General features: G+C 46.1%; 1 protein-coding gene across 1 annotated transcript; it reads left to right on the forward strand.

Annotated features, from left to right (window-relative positions):
• The first annotated feature begins 204 nt into the window (after positions 1 to 204).
• Positions 205 to 8,245, forward strand: C2H8orf76 (chromosome 2 C8orf76 homolog). Its single transcript, XM_076329157.1, has 6 exons — positions 205 to 318; positions 428 to 523; positions 2,885 to 3,028; positions 3,804 to 4,321; positions 6,616 to 6,748; positions 7,901 to 8,245. Exons 1-6 carry the CDS (start codon positions 205 to 207, stop codon positions 8,105 to 8,107), a joined length of 1,212 nt encoding a protein of 403 aa, XP_076185272.1. The 3' UTR covers positions 8,108 to 8,245.
• Positions 8,246 to 16,478: the final 8,233 nt, after the last annotated feature.

The raw sequence follows: 16,478 nt of genomic DNA on the forward strand, positions 1-16,478 counted from the left end.
CGCGCTGCAGCCCCCCTCACACCGCCCTGCCTAAGATGGCCGCTGCCCGCCGCGTCCCCTCTAGCCCGCGCCGCCCCTCACTCGGTGCTCCCCGGAGGCTCGCCTCCGCCGCGCCGCCGCCCTCGGTGGACCTCCCGGAGCGGCGGCCCGGCAGGGGGCGCGCTGCCGCCGCGCGGCGGGGGCCGCTCCGGGCGGAGCGGCGGGATGGAGCCGCTGCTGGGCTGGCAGTTTGAGGACTCCCTCTTCGTCCCGAGCCGGGAGCGGGGCCCGGGCGGCGGGGCCGGGCCGCCCTGCGGCGCGAAGCACTGCGAGCCCCGCGTGAGGAGCCGGGGGCGGCGGGCGGGCCCGGCGGGAGCGGCCGAAGGGGCGGCCTGGGTACGGCGGGGGCGGCCTCAGCCCCCCTGACGGGTTTGTGCTGTGCCCGCAGTGGTTTCGCAGCGAGGCGGACGGCGGGGAAGGCGCCGGCGGGCTAACGGCCAGCAAGTTCCGGGCGGACTGGGCCTACCGGCGGCAGGAATTTGAGGTATTTCCAGGGCTCTTGCACGGCCTGGGCCCTGGACCGAGCCTGGGCCTGGTCGGTGGAAGCTGTGGGGATATAAACTGGGGTGATCCTATAGTCCCCGGTGTGCTGAGTGAATGTGTACGTATATTTATATAAAAGCCACCCGGCTGAGCCATGGCCTAGAGCTGCTAGAGTCTGTGGTGCGGTTACGTCCAGCTTGATGGCTCCTCGTTTGTGCTGAAAACACGACAGCCCCACGGGCAGTCGCGGTGACCTGGTGAAGAGCCGTCCTGCTGGCTGAGCTGTGGTCAGGCCACGACGGGTAACTGTGTTCTGGCAAGCTCCCCCAGCCAGATGTCACCTTTCCAGGAGTCGGCGTGAAGTCAATGTAAATTGGCCAGAAACGCTGCTCTGCACCCAGAGCTGATCCAGATCAGGCTTGCACATCCGAGTGGTTCAGTAGTGAGCGGAGCTGGTGTTTGTGGCCATGGAAGTCATGGTCAGCCAGAGTTAAGCATGTGGATTTCTCTGCTCCTGGGGATAATACCATGTCCCACAAAGGCTGTTAAATCACTGGCAACCACCTGGCTGCTGCTCACCTTTCTCGGAGCTCCCCCCGCTGTCAGCTGACTGTAGTTGTCAGGCTCCTGACATTTGGCTCATGAGCCTCATCGTTAATTGTCCCACCTCTCTGCTGTCTCCCCTTGCTCTGGATGGCTGGTTGTGCCTTTGGGGTGCATTTATGTTCCCTGTTTCTGTTCCTGCCTGCTGTAGTCCTAGACCCTGTCCTCCCTGCCTATGTCCTGAGCCGCATTCCTGATTATTGATACTCTCCTGCCTCTATAGTCCTAGTTGCAGGATCCAGTCTTTTGTTTCCTTGTTTCCTGGTTGAAATCAGCTGCTTCTGCCCTTGTTTCAGCTGTCATAGCATCTTGTTCCAGGCTATGCTTTGCATTACAGGCTCCCTGATTTCAAAGCCCTCAGGCCAACTTCTGACTTCACTCTTTTTGCCTTGCCCATTGGATTTGTGGATCTTTTTGTACCTCGGTTGGCACTGACTTCTGCTTTTTAACATTATTCCAGCGCTACTGTTGCCTTGTCTATACCTGACAGATGCTTTCCAATCTCAGCTGAGACACCCTGAAGGGATTCATAAGTGTGCTGAGAAGAGAGATGCCTCAGGCTGCGGTCAGACATGGCTGCTGACCCTCAGGAAGAGCAGATTGCTCCTTGCTGTGCGCTGTGGTGCCCTCTCAGGAGAGAATGACACCCCCTCAGATCTTCCAGTGGAACAGACCGTTGCTTTCTAATCCTTTTCTGTTGCAGTGATCCGTGTTAAAAATGTCTAGTCTTCAGTCTTATTGCTAACCTGGATCACTGCAACACAACCAGAATCAGACTGCACATAAAATTACCAGAACTAGACTGCAAACAAAATTACATTTTCACCAGTGGTTGCTGCACTCACTGGGCAGAGGGGAGCTCCCTCTTTTGCTTGAGAAGGAATGTGAACATAACACCAGGGAAGAAAAATATTTCAGCCATTTTGCTAGGAGTTATTTAGGGTATGTTGCCTGGATGCTCTTTCTGTTAGAACCATTCAAGTTTGCAAGGAATAATTAAATATTCATTTTGAGAGATGGGAGAATGAGCACTGCTCTTTAGTCTTCTGCTCTGAGCACTCACATGGAGGGGGAGGAACCAAGATTCCAGTCTTAGCTTCACTGAATACTTAATTTAATGTATTTAAATGTTAATTGGAGTCCTGCTGAGTGCCCTGAGCATTAAGCTACAGAAGTATTGCTCATTCTTGTCTTTTTCTTTAGCCCAATTAACATTTAATAATTTCATGCAAATTAGAACCACCCTACAGGAACGCTGGAGATTCATCTTCCCTGCGGTATTCTCCAACTTGCTGGTTATTCATGTGAGGTGAGGTACTTGCAGGTTCAAACCTTCCCATGGAGAATGTCATGGATTTGAAACAAAGTCCCCCAAATTTAGGATGAGTGCTCTGATCACTAAGTTGGTAGCTGGGGAAAAGACGCCTTGTGTCACATATTGCCCAGGTCGGTAGATGATCCCTTCTGGATCAGGCCTGGTGGGGGAGAGGTGGACAGATGTGTGGTGAATCCTGCCAAGGCTTAAACACGAGTTAGGATTGAGGTTGCTCATCACCGTCTAGACTTGGCTGTGTAGTACCGGGGCCCTCATGTGTTGCTAGCATAGGTGGTAGCTGAGTCCAGAGAAACGAAAATGCGGACTTCAGCTCCTGAACTCCCTTTGTGACTGTAGTCATAAACAAAACATACTGTCAGGCTTACCTTTAAATGAAAACCTCTCACTGTTTTGTTTGGCTTTTCTTTTTGTCGACACTACTAGAAAGCCCTGTGTGAATACTCAAACTGCTTACTGCTCTTACCTCCCAGTAACATTGCAATGAGACGAGATGTCCAAGAGGGCCAGGCTCGGTGTTTATCTCGCCTAGGAAGGCACAAGGAGGCTCTGGATATTGCAGAAAAAATGGTAAATAATGCAATCTTTCTTTTAGGCTTTGAACATGAAAATATTGCCAGTAGTTCTTTTATATGGACCATTTTTTGGAAAAATAATCTTCAAGTGTATAATCCTTCAGGATGTTCAATCCTCAGAGTATTTGGTAAACAGAGGGTAACTGTCACTGCAGATATAATCACTCTTTAGAAATCAGAACACCCTGTACCACAATGAGCTCCCTGTGCAGGGAGGCTGGTAGTCCTGGAAGGGACTAAATATCATGCTCTGCCAGGCAGAATTAATGTAATGTAATAGGAATTATAAGAAAGGGGATAAATGAGTGCTTAAATCTTTCCACTGTAAAAGTGATGGTTCAAAACTCCCTTTTATTTCCGTATACTTGCTGCCAAACTGCCACCAGAAATTGAGTTTTTCCCATAAAGGAAAAAGTCCAGAGGCTCTGAAGTCTGCTAGAATTTTACTGCTGCTGTTTATTTTATATAAAAGGTGTTTATACTACAAAGAAGGGCAGCTGTATAAAACTCTGAAGGCAAATAAACAAATGACAACATTTGGGGCCTTCTTCCCTTTCAAACTGGGACAAGGCAGTTAGAGGGAATGCTGTCAGCTTGATTGTGCATGATGTGTCACGTTGTATCATTTAAAATTAAGAGCACAGTTTAGTACAATTTTAAAATTACCTTTAGTGATATTTGTATGCTATTATTCAGGGAGACATTTTCTTAGGCTCTGAAGGATGATTCTGTTCTACTCCTGTTTTTAATCTGTTATCTTTTGTTTCTAGAGAAACGGCGCTACTAACACAGATCACTTGACAACGGTTCTCAACCTGCAGTTTGCCATTTACCAGGGTCTAGAAAATGTAGAAAAAAAGATCACGTGTCTGCAGCAACTGATCTGCTTACATCCTTTCAACCCTTGGTACTGGAAGTTACTTGCTGAAGCTTATATGAGCCTTTTACAAAATTTGTCTCCATTAGTCATTCCAGCAACAAATCTAAATCAGTCTGAAGAGGTTAGTGTAAGTGATAGTAGTTTCAAAACATCAACTGGAAGAGAGATTAATTTGCAGCCTCACAGATCAGACGGCCAGGAAGAAGGCCCTTGGTCCAGCCTTGCTACAGAAACAAAGAGGGAGAATGCAGTGACTTGTAGGAGCAGCCAAGCTGTAAAAGAATTCCTCTGCACTTCTGAAGAACTGGAAAGGATGGATGAAGGGAAACACGCAGCCTCCGAGTCCTGGGAGCAGAACACGTCGAAGAAAGTTGGGATAAAGGCATGTGCCTCGTTTATTAGAGCAAGGTAACTAAACGTATTCTTAGAATAATGTTAACTTCTCCCAGTTGAGAGATTTAAAGCATATTTTTCCCAGCCTTAATATTTTCAGTTTACATTTTCAATTTAAATGTTTGTTTCAGCATTGGCAACGCTAACTTACGAGCACCCTGCTATTGCTTCAGATCTAAAAAACAAAATCCACTAGCATGGTAGCTGTGAACAACCTAAATCTGAGTGGAAAGAGTAAACCAGTGTCATGCACTGTTGAGAAGAAAAGCGGTTTTTAATGACCTTATTATATGAATCTTTTCAAGTAATTATATACAACAGCCTGTTAAAGCATGACTGTTTCCTGGTTTGGTATTAAAGATGCAGCAGCAGAAATGCCCCAAAGGGAAGGCCAGCCAGTCTTCCTTCTGCAAGTGCCACCTGTCTTATTTGCTTGAAGCCTCATGCTTGAGCGAAAATGTATTTTATAATAATACCCCAATCTGCATAATGGATGAGGTTGAAAAATGAACTCTGTGACAGCTGATTGACAGGGCTGCATTAAAATGCTCTTTCCTTTTCTTCCCTCTCTTCCTAAAACTCTTGCACACAACAAAAATCCCCAAAACATAATCTTTCAAAGAGATAGTTGGGAACTGTTTTTGTTAAAATAGTCTTGGATTTTTTTTCCCCCTCTTGCCTCTCAATAATGTATGAGTCACCGAACATATTTAAAGCCATTTTATGAACTTCCAAAAATGTTTACAGAGAACACTTTATAACTGCCCTCTTAGGGCAAGATTTAAGAAATGTAAAAAAAGATATAGTAGCTTTTAACTGTACTCAGACTAAGAGACAGTGACTGTAATTGCTACTTGGGAGAATTTAATAGATTTAGTACTGATATTGAATATTAAAGCTACCTTTGTATTAAAATAATTTATGTTGCTTGTTTCGGTGTGTATTGTTCAGCATAGAGACAATTATAAATTGTGGGATTTCCTTGCTTGGCTGCACAGTTTCACAAAGTGTTATTGTGGTTTATATTTGCAGATACACTTGTCCAGGGTAAGCTTTTCCCCTGCCCAGGGCTTATGCATCAAATAGGTTGTCTAATATTTTCAGGTCTGTTGGATTTTAAGTGAGATGTGGATGTTGCATAAACATACATGCAGGGCAAATTGCACCTGGAAAAGGGATGTTAGTATTGCTTTTTGTAGGAAATAAGGTTCTGTGTTAAAGCATCATGAATAATTGACTCTTCTGGTTTTGTCAACAAAAAAACCATTGGAGACATGGTTTTGTTTCATTTTCATTCTTTCTTACGTTATGTTGATGCAAATTTTGAACAAAAACACTTTACCAATTAAAAATACTTTCCATTTTTACTTTGAATTTCCCGGTTAAAACGTTACTGAATTTAGAAATGGTTTGTTGGCTCAGACTTGTAAATGCCGATGTTTATAATGCTCAAATGAAAACTTTCATCTAAGATCTTAAGTCTTCTCTTCATAAAAATATACATCTTTATTACAACACGTGCTTCATTTAACTTTGGTAAATGTGATGAAAAAAATCGGGTTTGTTCGTTATGCATAAAGCTTGAATTAAACATAGTTTCAGTAGTGATACTACTAAGTCCCAGTGGTCCCTTGGTTGAATGTACTTAGATATTTCCTCTGCTGACATGTTTTACAGTCCTTATGTGAGGAAGACTCTGGAAATTGCCACTGCTCTCTCTGGTCGAGCAGTTGGTGATGGGGTCCCTCTGTGACATGAAGCCACATTGTGAGCACAACGTCTAACCTTCACCGAATTATGGTGGTGACTTCTGGGGCACTGCCTTGAACCTAAAACTGTGATGAAAGCTTTTAGAAAATATTCCAGGGTTGGCCTGTGTGGGGAGGATGTTTGATATTTCTAGCTTTTCAGGTTACAAAGATAATCACTGCCATAGGCAAAAATGTGCTGCTGGCTTGTTAGGCCTTAATAAGGATGTGGGACACCTGACGTACTGCAGTTAACGCTAGCAGATCTGAGCTTCGCTTTTGAATTGTGTGATGAATACATGGGGAGAAAAACGTGCAGAGCAACCAGAGATATTTGGCGTGTTGTTTTTAAAAAATACTTCTCAGTACTTCTCTCATAGCACAGATATACTGTACCCATAGTAGGTTGATACGGATGTATTCATTTCTTTGCAGTTTTTGCAGTTGGCAAAAGTCAGGAAGAAGAGATGGTTTTAAAGTATTGTATTTTGTTTGGTTTTAGGTTTGCTGACTTACCCTTTTGCCAGCTGTGCCTTTTTTTAACTGCCTCTTTCATTTCAGGCTTTTACTTCAGCTTACCCAGTTGCAACAGTCATCCTTTGTGCTAGAGAGTAACGTAAAAGGTCAAAAAGAAATTGATGACAAAGTGGCACGACTTGGTTTCAATGGAAACTCCTTGCTGTTGATGACCAAGGTAAGGGGATGTTTCATTGTGTGCAAGTTCTCAGCTACACGTAGGCTGGTTGAGGTACCCGAGCCAGTTCAGGCACAAAGTCCTGTAAGTGTGACACTCCCCTGAGCTAATTAGCTGTGCCAGGAAGCAAGGTAAATTAGCTGGGGCGGGTTGCCCTGGTAGTGTGTTATCTGGAACTGACAGTGATACCTATATAGTGCTGGCTTGCGTCATGCACGTGTATCTCTGTTCTGCTGAGATTCTCCTTTCGGGAATGCTCAGGGTTGTTAAGTTTCTCATTGGACTTGTATTTGCAGAAGCATCATCACTGTGCATTTCCTGGGATGCAGATTTTGTCTCAGGAATTTTAGATGCCACAAAGTGATTCACAAGTATGAAATGGAAGTGGAGATTACTTTGATGGCTACAGCAGTATTAAACACTTCCAGAAAAGATGCTAACCATTTTCAGAAAAAGCCAGAGATCCTTTTACATGATTTCTTCATTCTGTTTGATGCACTGGGTTCTAGTTTTAAAGAAGTACAAAGGAGGAGAGTAACATTGCATGACTTTATTCATAGAGATTAAACATTTTTAGTGCTATTTATAGAGTTTCTGACTTTTATCTTGAGGAACAAAAGGAAGCCAGCGAGATTCTAACTTTGCTGTCAGTATTACAGCTTTAAGTTAGTAAAAGCCAAGCCATTGCCGGGTTGACAGGCAGTCTTGTGGGATTTCACCCGTAAGAGGGCAGTAGCATGCAGATTATCTCAGGTTTTGAAAAGGCTGGGAAAAGAAACTTCTCTCCTTGCTTCCCGTGGTCCGACACCCCCCAGGAAGAGATCAGAGTGTTGGTGCTGTTGCAAGGTGAGCATTGAACGCAGAGTTGGCATTGAGATTTCCGCTGCTACTCAGAGAGTAAAAATCCCCCCGTACAAGTGTAGCCAGAAGCTGGCGGGGTTGTTCAGCTGTGAAGCTCGGGCTCTCAGTTCTCTGTGCTTATTGCAGAATGCAACAGACAGACAACTTGATCGCGACTTGGAAAGTTCTCCTGGACAGCATGTGGTTCATGTGTCAAAGGCTTTTCTTGTAAAGATCTGTTATTAATGTCATATTTGCTGTTTTCTCTGCAAGTTATTTTCTTGTTTCCCATCTTTCTTATTCTGTTTGCAGGTTATGGGGCAGGATCTTATACCAGAAAAACTAAAAGAGGAATTTCAGGGTGAAGTAAAATGCATAGGCCCTTCAGCCCTGTCATCATTGGTAACTGCATCAGCCACAGAATTTGAAATCAAATGGTTTGGTAATCTCCAAGATGATTTATGTCACTTTGACAGACAATTCTATTCAGATATATATCTCCCACCTTTGGTAACTTAAAGGTTTTGTTGTATTTATTCTCTTATCTCCAAAAGATTATGGAATGATATATGCAATAAAGTTCATATTACATTTTTTAAGAATTCTTACTGTATATCTTTTAAGAATATATATAAATCTCTGCATTTAAACTCTTAACTTCTCGTCATTTTCTTTGTTCACTGATTTGTTTGTATTTAAAATAATAAGGAATCCAGTATAAAATAGAGCTTTCAGTTCAGCTTTCAGAGGTAGCTTTCCATCCTAAACCTCACCGTATTGTGCTCAAAGTGCCTGTGATTTTTTTGGGGCCTGCAATGCCGGTGGGATGGAAGGCTTCCTTTATGATGTCCAGTTTGGAAGTTTCTTGGTATCAAATTCTATGTTACTGCATTTAGAGCCATGGAATTAGCCATTTTCTTAATTCATTTTTTCAATATTTCTTGGTTAATTGACATTATAGTGGTTTCCTGTTCAGAGCTGGATAGCTAGAAATCTTAAATATATTTTATGCTGAGAAATTGTCAATAATTCTATATGTTTTAGAAAAAAAAATCTAAATGGTAAATATTTTAACTTAGAACTGGAAGGAGATTTTCTTTCTTCAAAGCTAAGTGTTTTTTGCAGGCGTAGAAGTAGCTATAGTCTTGTCTTCAGTGTGCTTAGACGAGGGAGGAGAAAAACTGTCAACGTTGTTTGTACGTACTGAAGAGTGTTTAGTCAGATCATATCCTTTTTAAAACCCTGCAAGGAAGAAGGTCTTTGCTGTGAAAACTGGCAATGTTGTTTCTGCATCATACAGCTCCTTATGTTATGCTTTCAGTTGATAATGACACCACTTTACTTTACTTTCTGAAGCATTGGTGCTACATGCTTTGGGCTTCCACAGAAAAAGGCAGAGATTATCCTGTAGTTTCTTTGGCCTGAAATAATTTACATTTGAGGCAAACAAGGTGTGCTCTTCCCCCATCTTCTCTTAGACTGTGAGACTTAAATTCTTTGTAGCTTTTTGTAAAAGTGTTCTTTAATGGATATAGTTTAAAACCAGAAGTCTCTTAGGCATAATTTGCTGTGACTTTTCCTCATGTTTTCCTGTGTTTTCTTTCTGAAGTACTAAAGAGTGCTGAAACTTTAAATAACTCACAATTGAATGGTAATTCACCATATGTGAACACACTTTGTCTCTGCTACTTTTAGGTGAATTTTAAAGCTTTAAGATACTTTTAGGGAACCTGTCAGTAACCCTTGGTATGGTATAGCCCTCTGCTAAGTCGACTGTGAAACCTCTCTGGAAAAATGGAATATCGCTTTCAGCCATGTCAAATTATCTTTGATAGTTTGGTGACTTAACGCGCTTAAACCACATCCTGGTCAGCTTGTTATGAAAGATGATGACTTGGCAAGTATACTTGGGTAAGCGTTAATGCACTCATAATGTATTACAGAATATTTGGTTTAGTCATGTGTGTGCTTTGCTAGGTGGAAGTTTTTTGTGTATGTGTGTAGAGCACTATATTCAGATGGCAGTGAAGCCTGCCTCAAGGGCTGGGGATGCTTTTAAGACTAACTGGTGTCATAAGTTTTCATTAGAGACTGTCCAGAATGTGCTGTAAATTAATTACGATGTTGGCATCAACAGAGGATGTCTTAGAGCAAAAACATAGCAAACGTGGAAAGCTTAATGCCAAATATGTCAGCAAAAAACTGGAACAGGGACTTCTCCCGGTTTCCTCTTAAACTTAAGGTCATGAGTAGCTGCATAAAAAGTCTATAATTTGTTTTGCCACAGCTCTCGAGTAGGTTCAGTGGTTAGGACACCGGAATACAGCTTTTGTGGAACCAGGTCTGTATAGATATTTAATGGGAACTCGCCAAATGATTTGGCTCCACAGTTCAGAAAGTGGAAATAGCTTTGGAGCTGTTTTAGCAGCAAATTAAATACTTGCCAAATGTTGTCATTTTGTGACTGAGATGTCCAAAATACACAGCGGCTGGCCAAGGTGATTTGGAAACTTCTTGGTGTGTGTGCAGATCATTTGACTTGAGGTTGTCTCGTAGACTGGCAACACAACAATTAACTCCCCACTGGCTCCGGGAGTGGAAGGCAAGTGGCAGTTCTTAAGAACAGGCAGTATTTTCTCAAACATAACAATAAAGCAAAAATGTAGTTTTTAACTACTGCAAAGAAAACGATACGAATGTTGTTCTGAATGTGTTGCATAGTTACTGTTCCAAATAACCAGTGTTTATTGCACTGGGGCTATGAAATACTCCTTTGTCCCACTTGTGCCTGGCTCTCTCTCAGCTACTTCAATTCCTCCTTTTTTGGCCTGCTCCTCGTTTTTTTGGCATGCCACTTCTAACTCCAGTGTTCTGTTTCTGCTCATATCTCCCGAGGGGCTTTGTGTTTCCGTCTTGCATTTGAATGCCTCAGCGTTGCTTCTACGTTCTGTGTAATTCTACATCTGCCTGTAATGGATTTCTTCATGTTTTGGCTCTTATGATATTATTATTGGTATTAGTACATGCACCAGTACTTCATGCTGAGTTGAACAGCAAATTTTAGTATTGCAAACTGCAAGTGAGAATCCATTAACAGTTACTAAGGTTTGATTTTGTTATTTTAACGCTTGCTCATGTTACAGGTGCCTTGGGAAGGATCCTCTGACCCTGGTTCTGATGCTTCTGAAATGATTGCTGTGTACAAACACAATCTAATTGTGTGTCTTGCAGGGACATCTTGCACTAGATCAGGTTGCTCAAAGCCCCATCCAACCTGACCTTGAATGTTTTCTTGAATGTTTTTGTTGGGCGCCAGAAAGGACTGTCGTGGTTTAACCCCAGGCGGCAACTAAGCCCCACACAGCCACTCCCCCCACAGTGGGATGGAGGAGAGAATCGGAAGAGTGGAAGTGAGAAAACTCGTGGGTTGAGATAAAGACAGTTTAATAGGTAAAGCAAAAGCCGCGCATGCAAGCAAAGCAAAACAAGGAATTCATTCACTCCTTCCCATCGGCAGGCAGGTGTTCAGCCATCTCCAGGAAAGCAGGGCTCCATCACGCCTAACGGTTACTTGGGAAGACAAATGCCATCACCCTGAACGTCCCCCCCTTCCTCCTCCTTCCCCCAGCTTTATATGCTGAGCATGACGTCATATGGCGTGGAATATCCCTTTTGTCAGTTGGGGTCAGCTGTCCCGGCTGTGTCCCCTCCCAGCTTCTTGTGCACCCCCAGCCTGCTCGCTGGTGGGGTGGTGTGAGAAGCAGAAAAGGCCTTGACTCTGTGTGAGCACTGCTGAGCAGTAACGAAAACATCCCTGTGTCATCAACACTGTTTTCAGCACAAATCCAAAACATATCCCCATACCAGCTACCGTGAAGAAAATTAACTCTATCCCAGCCAAAACCAGCACAGCCTGGCACATCAGACCTATGGAAGTAGGCGGCTTTGGTAGACACCGGTGCACAGTGTACGCTGGTGCCATCAGGGCACTGGGGCACAGAACCCATCTGGATCTCTCAAGTGACAGCGGGAGGCCAACAATTGTCTGTATTGGAGGCTGAGCTGAGCTTAACAAGGGACAAGTGGCAAAAGCACACCACTGTGACCGGCCCAGAGGCCCCTTGTATCCTTGGTATAGACTACCGCAGGAGAGGGTACTTCAAGGACCCAAAGGGGTACCGGTGGGCTTTTGGTGTAGCCACTGTGAACACAGAAGATCAAACAGCTACCTACCCTGCCCACTACACCCCAACTGACAGATACTAGCAGCATATGAGGGGGTTTGAACCGCTTCAGAAGTTGGTACAGAAGCATGGTTCCTCTTGGCACTGTGATTGCCTGTGCTACACTGGATGTTCAAAGGAAACATGCCCTCTACACATCACACAACCAGCCCTACGTGGAGTAACTGGGTAGCGCTGATCACACGATGGGCTTGGCTGGGGAAACCCAACCGCCCAGGAATCCTGGAAGAGATCGTGGACTGGCCAGAAGGCAGAGATTTTGGAGCATTGCCTGAGGAGGTGGCTCGTGCCCAAGAGGCACCACCATATAATGAGTTATCAGAAGGTGAAAGGCGTTATGCTGTTTACTGATGGATCCTGTCATGTTGTAGGAAACCATTGGAAGTGGAAAGCTGCTGTGTGGAGTCCCACATGACAAGTCGTCAAAGCTTCTGAAGGAGGTGGTGAGTCAAGCCAGTTTGCAGAAGTGAAAGCCATCCAACTAGCCCTAGAGGTTGCTGAAGGAGAAAAGTGGCCCATACTCCATCTCTATACTGACTGATGGATGGTGGCTAATACTCCATGGGGGTGGCTACAGCAGTGGCAGAAGACCAATTGACAGCGCAGGGGTAAACCCATCTGGGCTGCTGCATTGTGGCAAGACACTGCTGCCCAGGTAGAAAACATCACTCTAAAGGTATGTCATGTAGATGGTCACATGCCCAAAAGCTGCACCACTGAAGAACATCAAAACAATGAACAGGTAGAGAAGGCTGTCGAAGTAGCTCAGGTGGACCTGGACTGCGAGCGTAAGGGTGAGCTATTTGTATCTTGATGGGCCCATGAAACATCAGGACATCTAGGGAGAGATGCAACATGCAGATGGGCTCGTGATCAAGGGGTGGACCTGACCATGGAGGCCATCACACAGGTCACTTATGAATGTGAAACGTGCTGCAATCAAGCAAGCCACACGAGTAAAGTCTCCCTGGAATAGAGGGCGGTGGCTGGGTTTTCGATATGGCGAGGCCTGGCAAATTGACTATATTGGACCACGAACATGCCAGGACAAGTGCTACATACTCACCGTGGTGGAAGCAACTACCTTGTAAACCATGTCACTGCCCGAAACACCATCTTGGGCCTTGAAAGGCAAATTTTGTGGCAACATGGTACCCCAGAAAGAATTGAATCAGACAATGGGACTCATTTCCGAAATAACTTCATAAACTCCTGGGCCAAGAAACACGGTATTGAGTGGGTGTATCACATCCCCTATCACCCACAAGCCTCTGAAAAGACTGAGAGGTATAATGGGCTGCTAAAGACTACGTTGAGAGCACTGGGCAATGGGGCATGGAAGCACTGGGATATAAATTTAGCAGAAGCCACTTAGCAGATCTTCTGGTGTTAACAAGCCATGTGGCCTGGTCCCGCCCAAATAAAATGCCTACGTACTGTGAGAGGAGATAAGGTCCCCATGGTGCACGTAGGGAAGTAGCTGGGGAAGGTGGTGTGGATTGCTCCTCCCTTGGGAAAAGGCAAACCCATTTGTGGGATTGTCTTCGCTCAAGGACCTGGGTGTACTGGAAGGATGGGGAGACCCGGTGTGTGCCTCAAGGAGACTTAACCTTGGGGGAAAAAATAATCTGTGATGTGAGTTGTATGCTGTAGGAAGTAATGTAGCAGGAATGACCCGAACCGATGAAGAGCGAGCTTCGCAAGGAACCAGACAAGTGCAACAATGACCCAAACCAAGCCGGTGTTGGCACCCAATACTCGAACACGCTGCTTCTCCTGTCCTGAGCGCCCATCTTGACAGATGGGCCCCAAGTCATAGCCTGTTGTTATGAACATTTGGAGGAGTGAAGGAAGCCCATGGAACAGGAGATTATCTATCTGTTAAGGGACAGGGGATAGACAGTAGTTAACGAGAATGTATAAACCTGTTATGTTGGGTATAAAGGTGTTTAAGTATATAGTATAACTTGTGTTGGTAAGAAGGGATTTCAGTAATGAGAATTAGATACAAAGGGATGGTTAGAAGATGTATAAGTATTAAATTACGTGGGACCTGAGCATGATGCAAATGGTATGGAATACAGGGTAGAGGTTGTATTGGGTCTGGCTGGGATGGAGTTAACTTTCCTCATAGCCGCCCTCATAGTGCTGTGCTTTGTAGCTAGGAAGGTGTTGAGAACACACCAGTATTTGGGCTACTGCTGGGAAGTGCTCCCACAGCATCAAGGCTGTCTCTCCAACATCCCTCCCCACCCCCAGAAGACTAGTAGGCTGGCTGTGGGCAAGAGGTTGGGAGGGGACATAGCCAGGACCGCTGACCCAAAGTGACCAAAGGGATATTCCATACCATATGACATTGTGCTCAGCAATAAAAGCTAAGAGAAAGGAGGAGGGGAGGGGGCGTTTGTCATTAAGGCATTTGTCTTCCGGAGCAACCGCTATGCGTACTGAGGCCCTACTTCCCAGGCAGTGGCTGGACATCACCTGCAGATGGGAAGTAGAGAAGAAATCTTTCCTTTGCTTCCGTGTGCGGCCTTTGCTTTTCTTCATTAAACTGCCTTTCTCTCGACCCACAAGTCCTTTTTCATCTTATTTTCTTGCCCCCGTCCCGCTGAGGAGGGGAGTGATAGAGCGGCTGGGTGGGCACCATGGGGCCAGCCAAGGCCAACCCAACACAAAAGCCATTATGCCCCACCCCTCCATTGTGGTTGGGGGGGGAGGACATCCCATATAAGGCCATACTGTCCCACTCCTCCATTGTGTGCAGGGAGCCAGGACACACATATAAGGCCGCAATCACCCACCCCTGGCCCATGGCAGACGCTGTCTCTGCTCCTGGATGGTGAAGGCAGGCAGCGGCTGACACGAGGTCGGGGCTTTGCCGCCCCTTGCAGACCTGGGGAACGCGACCGGCGGTGACTGTTGGCAGCAGCGTTCAGTGGCCGACGGCCTGCTCCCCAAGCCTTCAGCCATGAGGTGGGACGGTGCGGGCTGGGTGCCTGTGGTGCGCAGCTGCCCCTCGCCCTGCCGGGGCCCAGCACAGGCCCCTGTCCGCCCTGTGAAGAAGGAGGAGTGCCGGCAGGAGCTGGCCAGCCCCCAGATCAAGCCTCAGTCTTTCTGGTTGGCACTACAGGAGAGACCCCACAAAAGGCACAGCACTGGGCAGCAGGTAACATGCCAGGCTGTGGTGGATGCTCTGCTCCAGGTGCCAGAGCCGGCGGGGAAAGACTTGGTGCTTCCTGGCAGCGCCTGCAGCCGGCTGCTGGAGCAGAACGCCCGCCTGCAGCGGGCTCTGGAAGACCTGGAGGGGCAATGTGGTGCCCTTGAGATGGAGAACCGCCTCTTGAGAAAGGGAAGTTCTCCAGAAGCGTGCAAGGAGGCAGAGAGGCTCCAGCAGAAAAATGCTCAGCTAGCTGCCCTCACCGAGCAGCTGAAAGAAAGATGCAGGCATCTGCAGAAGACCATCAGGCACCTGATGAATATTCCAGTGCCACTGCCCATCCAAAGCTCCTCTGAGGAACCATGCATGAAATCGTTTCCTCAGCAGAGGGATGGAGAAAGGAGAGAGTCTGCCGGAGTTTTGCTGGCACAGGACCAGCAGAATGAAGTTTCACAGAAGGTGGCTGAGAAGCTTCAGACCCAACTGGCTGCAGACGAAGAGGGCTCATATTGGATGAGCAGCCTCAGCCAAAGGTGTGAGGAGTTAGAGGTGCAGCTTCTGGAGATGACAGATGAAAACACCAGACTGGCTAAAGAAAATTCTCTCCTCCGTGGGCAGATGTGCTGGGCAGAAAAGGTTCAAGCTGAGAATGCTGACCTGAAGGGGCAACTGAGGCGAGTGGCAGAGGAGCGAAATTCTGTCATCCAAGCCATCAGCTCTCTTCAAACCCAGCTGGAAGCTGCAGAGCGCAAACTGAAAGCTGTGGAAGAAAGGGCAGAAAGTGCTCAGAGAGAAGTAAAAAGGGACCACGGAGAAGCCAGGCAACTGTTTCGAGCCCAGGTGAGTGAACCAGAGAATCAGTTCCAGAGCCCCTCAGAGTCAGCTTGGTCAGAGGACAGTCCTGGGTCCTGCCTTCTTTCAGAAGAGGACCCCACAAATGAGACAGAAGAACTGGTAGCAGACAAACAGTCCGTCATCTTGCAGACTCTGGGACAACCACTGGGAAAGCTTCGAGCATCCATAGCTCGATACAGCTGCGATTCTTTTGATGGTCCCAGTGAGCAGCCTGAACTAGAGCTTCCTCTAACTGCTGGACAATATATTTATGTCTTTGGACAGGTGGCTGAAGACGATTGGTCTGTGGGAGAGCTGGCGGGCAGCACAAGAGGATTCATCTCCTCTGGTTTTCCCGAAGAAGATTCAGATGATGACCTGGAAAACGAGGACTGGGATGATCCTCGTTATTATATATTCGGCCTCTCACCTATTGTGGAGGAAGATGAAGAGGATCTAGATGTGGGTGATGGGGGCTGAAAAGCTTAAATAAACGTAGCCAATAGAAACCTCCAGAATACCTACAGAAGTGAATTTGTACTTAAAAGTGACTTTTCTTAGACTTTTAGATTTTGTAGAATGGGGGGACCTCTGGAAGGCAGCAGGGGCCTCCAACGGGCCCCAGCAAAGCCCGAATGAGGCCCCGGGGCAC

This window comes from Aptenodytes patagonicus, chromosome 2, assembly GCF_965638725.1.
Source record: "Aptenodytes patagonicus chromosome 2, bAptPat1.pri.cur, whole genome shotgun sequence".
NCBI classification, from domain to species: domain Eukaryota; kingdom Metazoa; phylum Chordata; class Aves; order Sphenisciformes; family Spheniscidae; genus Aptenodytes; species Aptenodytes patagonicus.